Source organism: Agrilus planipennis, unplaced genomic scaffold (assembly GCF_000699045.2).
Source record: "Agrilus planipennis isolate EAB-ADULT unplaced genomic scaffold, Apla_2.0 scaffold1, whole genome shotgun sequence".
In the NCBI taxonomy this organism is placed as follows: Eukaryota; Metazoa; Arthropoda; class Insecta; order Coleoptera; family Buprestidae; genus Agrilus; species Agrilus planipennis.
The window spans coordinates 3,388,202-3,395,607 of NW_020442466.1; the positions used below are offsets into that span (position 1 = coordinate 3,388,202).

The window sequence follows — 7,406 nt, forward strand, 5'->3', positions numbered from 1 at the left end:
TGGGTGGGACTACCCAAAAAATAGATGACAGGTTTGAATAAAAAAAATTAAAACTGTTGACTATTAAAAATTTCAGACGAAAATAAAATTGTGTTTGTTTCACTCACTTTGTTTTAAATAAAAACCACACACATAAAACAATATTTTCATACATTTCTTCCTTTTTTTAAGGTCGTATGAGCAGTCAAGATGACCTGGACGATGACACTAGCTCCCTCTACGGTTATGCAACAGGTAAGCTGATCTCGTTGAACTCGTTAGATGATGACCCGCACGATTTTTCCGATTGAAAGTCACTATTCGCTCTGCCCCCATAAATACAAACTCTCATATAACAACCCTCACAAATAAACAACTCCATCGAGTTAATCTGACTCCATTTAGATTCACCTAGTCTTTGGCTTGGGTAAATGTACTCGTTTTAGATTCTATTTTAATTGATTAAATTATATATTATACTCATATATCTTACAAAGTCTTAATTCCGGTAGTTTCTTGGACCCCTTTTTTATTTTTAAAATTAATGTCGTGAGGATGAAAAAATGGAATCTCTTTATTTATGTTATTGGTGGTTTATACATACACATATACTTACCTACTTCTCAATAATAAATAAATACTCTAGGATAGGAATGGTTAATTTAAATGTACAGGGTGCTCATAAAAATAGTAAATTTTGAAATGAAGACAGATAAAATAATTTTTGTAGTAAATTTTCAAAACATTGAAGAATGGTTAAAAATTTCCAGTGAAGTAAATATTTCTTAAAAATAAAAGAAATATATCCAGCAAGGAAATAGAATTTTACAAAAATTAATATTCTTTCAGTCACCTTTCTTGTGGACATATATTTTCTATTTATGACATAACTTTTTTATACTTTTAGTGTTTTCTATATATTCTTTCTAAGTAATTTTAAAACAAATTACAATCGCTATTTAGGGGTATTTTATGTCTATTTTTTATATCAAATTATCCAAAGTAGCTGATGGTCAAATTGGGATAGTTTTTTTTTGTATTTATTGCATGTGGTTTGTTAGTAATCACTTAGTTGCTTAGCGTGCTGTAGTGTTGCAGGCTCTATTGTTTGCTCAAGGGTTACCCTGTATATTCCTATTTTTTCTCTTGGTTACGTCAAATTAGAATATTTTTGTATCTAATTGACTTGTGACTTATCGTTAGTAGTTTTTAAGTTATTCTGTAATTTGTATTTGAACCTTTGTAGTTTTAGCGTTCCTTTATTAACCATAATTATTTCTATTGATAAATAATTTATTATTTTGTTTTACTTATGATTGGTGATTGATTTTTTCTCACCTGACTTGTTAGTAAAATAGCTTAACCTTTTTGTTTGTAAATTTTCTTTGGCTCTTGTACTTTGTTTCAAAAAAATACAGGAAGGACGGTGTTTGTGTGTTTTTTTTTTAATTTCTGATACTAACGGAGGGCGTTTTTTTACGTACAGTACATAAGCCGATGGTGTAGCGGATTGGAATTGAAAATTAATTTTGTTTATTCCTGTTGTTTTGTACTTAATAATGTCTACATTATAAGTACAACTACCAATATCTAAAAAATGCCTACTATCCTTTATTTTTTTAAAATAATTATCAATTAGCTACTGCTGCACAACTTTATCTCTTAAATTATAATTTTGCAATAATTAAGTAAAACCTATGAATCAATAATACTACAATTTGAACATATGAAGTAAGTTTATAAGCATATTAAAATAAATTGAGTAAAAAAGCAAAAAATTGAAAATCGAATGTCTTCTTTGCTTTAAATCTCTTTCTTTTTACGACATTTTAAATAACTATTTTTATGGGTACACCTGTTTCTACATAAATATTATTTCTTCTACTAAAAATCCCTTCCAAATATTACCTCAAAATTTTATTAGGTTTACACGATTCCATTGGTGCTCACGTTTGGAAGGAAGCAGATTCATCAGGGAGTGAGGGAAGTAGGCAAGAAGACGATATTTACAATGAACCTAGACCTCCTGGTCATAATTCTATTCATTTTTTAGTGGGAGGAGAAGTGTAAGTTTTTATTTAATTTTATTAAACCTGCTAAAGCTTAAATTAGAATGACTCGATATTTTCCTTGCATACAGTAACCACATCAATAACGGATTTCTATAGCTTATCTCATTGTACAGTAAAAATATCGAGTCAATTATATATCTGAGATACCGCAAAATCATACTTAGTCAAAAGCTCTAAAGTGTTTTTGAAGCGACACTTTCTATGAATTTTCCCTTAGTGCGAACTTGTACCACGAAGAGCCTGTAGTTCCCGTAGTGCATAGGCATGCGCGTGTTGCTTCCCAACCCACCTCGATACGAAGTGCCAGTAATAACAATATATTGATTAGTTCAAAAGGCAGTCAAATGGTACGATCGCAGTCTCAAGATATAAATGTGGCCCTGTTAGAAAATGCCACATCAAATCCTAAGCCTGCACAGTCAGAGTCTGCTCTAGACCATAACATTAAATGCAAGGTGATTGCAGCTCGACCGCAATTACCAACAGCTAAAGAGCAATCGCCGTTAGCATTAGAAGACGACGTGTGCTCAACTGATTCGTCGGTTATGGATGACGAGGTGAAAAAACGCAAAAGGAAGATTTTTGGATTCTCGAAGAAAAATAAAAACAAACCGGAATGAAGACGAATAATAACAAGCTAGTTCCGAATTCTTCCAAACAAACCCTAGGGAATATGTTAGTAGGTTGTAAAATGATGTACAACCCTCATTTTTGGTTTTCATTATTTTAAAGTTTTAAATTTTATTTTTTACTATTTTGGTGTGATCGTGAATCATGCTTCTCGTTTAATTTATTTTATTATTATTATTGATTGAATGTGAAGTCTTCCATTTGCAATATCGGCAAACAAAATGCTTTTTTTAAGACCTATGAGGAATGCAATTTAATATACTAGCACAATAACAACCTATCATGTTTTTGAGGTGTGTAGTAAATGGCGAATTTCTGACAATTTGTCGAAATAGGGGAATTATTTGTAAACGTAGGTACTTATAAAAAGAATATAAGTTGTGCCTATATTACGAACGTTTTAAATATTGTAATCTTTTTAATTATTTTTCTCAGAAATTAATTTCTCAAGGGCAAAAATAAACATCTTTCAGTTTTCTATCTTTACGTTAATATCACAATCATAAGGATGGAAGAAAAAGAAATGAGTATTAATAGCCAATTAGCCAAATCACCACTTAGTGCCCTATTTAATATAAAAAATATATTTTGTACAATACAAAATATAAGGTTTTTGATGTGGCAAGTGGTGTTTTTGAATAAATGAAAGGAATTAGTTGAACCAGTGACCAGTCTTATTAGAACGATACCTGTATTAAATCATACAAAAATAAAAAAGTATGTTCCTATGGTCATATCCAATAAGACTTTTCCATTTAGACAATACTATATGACATGAAAAATAATTTTAGGATTAAATAGTTTCCGAAGGCAACTTGGCACAATACCTGAACTTCACTTATGCTAGAAAATATTAATCGATAAAAGAATTGGTATTCTTTTTCACAAGAAAATATCAAAATTAAGGATGGAGAAAAATTTTTACCAAAAGAAAGACTTGTTTAGATTTCCATTTTAAATGTTTTTGATCCTTTTTTTTATTTAGAATATTTAAGAAATGTGGATCATGTATTGTGCATATTCCATTTTTTGTGGGCCTCGTATACAACCTCAAACAATGCAGCAATATTGTACTTATTATACATACACATTATTTTTAACTGTTGAGCGGAATGTTTTTATTCCACCCTCCGCATATTAGCTAATATACACCACACAGTGAAACAAACCAAGTCTAGCTTTTTTGTAATGGGCCAGACGAGATCAGTGTTGTTCTTCTGAATCATTGGGTGTAGATTATTATTGATGTTTGTTACATGACATACACTATATCGTCTGGTTCTGGTTTACAAGACATTTTGATGGACTTTTTATTCCATGTAATTGCTAGTGATAAATATATAATAACTTTATCGTTTTGTTGACTATTATTTGAAAGATAAGTACCATCTGATAGGCTTTAACGTCTCGGCATTTGACAGTGCAGGACGATTGGTGGCACGGCTCATATGTGCGTGTGCGCCACTGTAATACACGTATTTCATGTTCAATAGGTTTCCCATTCAAGTTTTTAAAATAAATAATTAAATCAAGAATTCTAAATAGATTTTCATATACAGACTACTAAACTTATTTTTTTTTTTAAGTATACGTGAAATTCTGCCTGATAATAAGATAAGTTATTTTTTCTAAAATAAAAAAAACAAAACGATAGAATATTTTAAAATTTACTATAAGTTTACTTCAAATACTTCTGCTGGTAGTGCATTTTTTTTTTAAGTTAAATTTGTAAAATCTGTATGACCCCCTCTGAGAAGTTGGTCTACAATATACGCCTATTTAAATAATCCTCTATGAACATTCATGAATAAAATTTTATGAATTCATTTGTAAACTATATTGTTTTTAATTAGCACATGTTATTTTTATAATATTGGTCAACTTTATATTCATAATCATTTTTAGAATAATTTTTTTGTTGCTCTAAGAGTTCTTTTAACACTTTGCCTTCACATTTACCCCTTTTCCAGTGATCTTTCCACCTGACAGGATTTTTTGAATTTCTACTTTTTGGTTCAGGGCAACTGTACACAGTTTCTTGTTTTTGCTTCTTAAACCCATTTGTATGAATATTCCGACATATAAAACATTCAAAGGCAGGAACCACATCTTCTTGATTCCCTTCTAATCCATATTTTCCTCTTTTCAATAGATTTATCAATCGTTTATTGGTAATTTGGTGTCCAAAATTCAATTTTTCTTTATGATCCAAATAATTCAAATACAGATTATTATCTTGATTCACTTTAATTATATAACTTGCTAATGATTCAATACTTTCAAAATTACCAATGAGTATTGCAGATTTGTTATTTGGGAGCCAATCCTGCAAAACATAATTTAATTATTGTCAATAACAAATTTTTAAAGTCTTACCCCAACATTAGGAGCTCCAAGATAAATTGGAACGGAACCCACTATCAATGATCTCCATAATTTTTCAGTTATATAGTCATCACATCTTGCATTCTCAATGGCTATTGTGAACTTATAAGAAGCTGCCAACTGCATTATAAGATTGTGATATGGAAAGGAGTAAACATCACTTTCTTTAAGACTAAAAGAAACAAATTAAAAAATTTTAGGAAGAAAGGAGAAAATCTTTGTTATTTACCTGTCAGGCAGTTTTTTGTTATTCAAACAAACTCCATACGAATCTACTTTGATATACTTCATTAATTCAGCCACTATCATATCTCTTTCTATTGGAGTATTACAGTCTGATTGAATATACAAAACAGGTGCATGATTTTTTAACAAATTTTTCTTTTTTTCTATTGGTATATAATACTGTCGACCTTGAAAAGGACAATTAAGGGTAAATTAATTAACAAACTAATAAAAATTACTTGTAAGAGATTCAATATCTCTTAAATACTGCAGTGGGACGGGAAAGTCACTGTGTTGGTCAAATGTGGATGTTATGTTAAATACTGATTGTCCATCTCTGTACAAAAATAATCCTAAATTTTTAGGCGACTCTTCATGAAAAATACTCCATGGTATATGTTTTAATCCTATGGGCAGATCAGTAGGATTAAATCTGCTACCATAAAATAAATAAGCCTACAAAATACTAATAGTTACTAACAGATATATATAACAATTTTGCTTACACTTAATCTTGAGTGATTTTTATAGACCCTATCACTTGTTAATAAACAGGAATAATTATCACACCTAATCACTCGCTCTACTTCTACAAATGGTGTCCACCATAACAAAATTGGAACACTTTTATACATAAGAATACCGTATATACTCTAAAATTAATGATAATAGGAAAAAATGTTTGTTAAACAATAATTCAACAGTTAAAAACCTTAATAATCAAAAATGTAGTTACTAAAGCCAGGAACAAACAAACTGTTTTATTTTTTAATCGAAATATGGAAGTATACATGGCTGTAGTTGTAAATTTAAAAAATCGATAAACACTACATTGGTTATTTAAAAATGTGTTGTAATTTATAAGGCACTTTTATTTTTATGTTAGATAAAATTAAACATAACATATTTGTAGGTTATCACAAACAGATGACTTACCTAACCTTACCATAACAATTCAAAACATTCATGACAGAACTGCTATTTTTCTGTCATCAAAGAAAAAAATTATGAAAAAATAGGGAAAAATATCCAAAATAAACCTTAACAAATTTTACTTTTGCTTATATCATTAATTAATGGTAAAATTATTTACTGGACAGTTATTTAATGATGAAAGTATAACTCAATTTTTTTATTAACAAAAGTTTTATTAGAAAATTATCAGTAATATAAAATTATAATACAAAGACCCACATATAAAACTTTATTATATTTCTGGATAGAAATAAGAAAGTTCAATAAACGGTTTTTATTAATAAAAAAAAAAAATTTCAATAACGGTTTACTACGAAGTACGCATGCGCACTGCGTAAAATCATCCTAGTATGTAGTATCTGTCTTTTCCGTGTCATCTTTAGCGGCAAGCGACAGGTATGTGTTCCATATTATTTGAAAATTTTAACTGAAGCCCGAAAGCGTTCCTTATTTTAATGTAGTTTTAATTATCAATCAAGTAGGTGATTGATATTTTGTTTTGTCAATTTTATTTACAAAGTACCGTAACATTTCCACACTTTTTGTCAACTTCAATTTCTTTGTTAACAAATAGCACGTGTGAATGGCGCAGCTATTTTGACGAAATTTAAAATTCTCTCTAGTAATAACCGCATCGATTTATAAGAAACTGATTCTAAACGTTAAGTATTTTGTGATTTCGTTTATTTTCTACAGAAATGGCTGAAATACCAGATCAAGCCGGCGATTGTCCTGACGACTTAGAAAACGTTGGCGAAGAAGAGATTGACAACGACATTGAAAAAAAAGCTGCCGAAGTAGCTAGAAATTTCGTTGCAGCTTTAACACACCAACAACGTGATCCTGCTGAAATCATAGCTGCATTACCACCTGAATGCAGAAAGCGAGTGAAAGCCCTTAAAAAACTTCAAGTGGAAGAATTAAATTTAGAGGCTAAATTTTATGAAGAAGTTCATGCGTTAGAAGTAAAATACAGCCGTTTGTATAGTCCCCTCCATGAAAAACGGTTTTCAATAATTTCTGGTGCTTATGAGCCTACAGAAGAAGAGTGTCAATGGGCTTCCGCTGATGAAGAAGACTTAGCTAATGAACTGAATCAGAAAGCCAAAGTTGGCAATGAAGGAGATAAAAAAGAAGAAC

The 7,406-nt window shown here is 30.0% G+C and overlaps 2 protein-coding genes across 3 annotated transcripts; one reads left to right on the forward strand and one right to left on the reverse strand.

Annotated features, from left to right (window-relative positions):
* Positions 1–140: 140 nt before the first annotated feature.
* LOC112903991 lies at positions 141–4,038 on the forward strand. Of its 2 annotated transcripts, none has more exons than XM_025981134.1 (3): positions 141–234; positions 1,904–2,045; positions 2,269–4,038. In XM_025981134.1, the coding sequence occupies exons 1-3, from the start codon at positions 177–179 to the stop codon at positions 2,669–2,671; spliced, it is 603 nt and encodes a 200-aa protein (XP_025836919.1). In that variant the 5' UTR covers positions 141–176; the 3' UTR covers positions 2,672–4,038. The 2 variants fall into 2 exon arrangements, with proteins under 2 accessions (XP_025836919.1, XP_025836920.1); XM_025981135.1 differs by having other exon boundaries at positions 2,380–4,038.
* Positions 4,039–4,334: 296 nt separating this feature from the next.
* LOC108732946 (alpha-(1,3)-fucosyltransferase 10) lies at positions 4,335–6,221 on the reverse strand. The gene is made up of 6 exons (XM_025981133.1): positions 6,004–6,221; positions 5,798–5,944; positions 5,531–5,747; positions 5,296–5,479; positions 5,058–5,238; positions 4,335–5,007 (listed from the first exon to the last, which is right to left on the reverse strand). Exons 1-6 carry the CDS (start codon positions 6,082–6,084, stop codon positions 4,531–4,533), a joined length of 1,287 nt encoding a protein of 428 aa, XP_025836918.1. The 5' UTR covers positions 6,085–6,221; the 3' UTR covers positions 4,335–4,530.
* Positions 6,222–7,406: the final 1,185 nt, after the last annotated feature.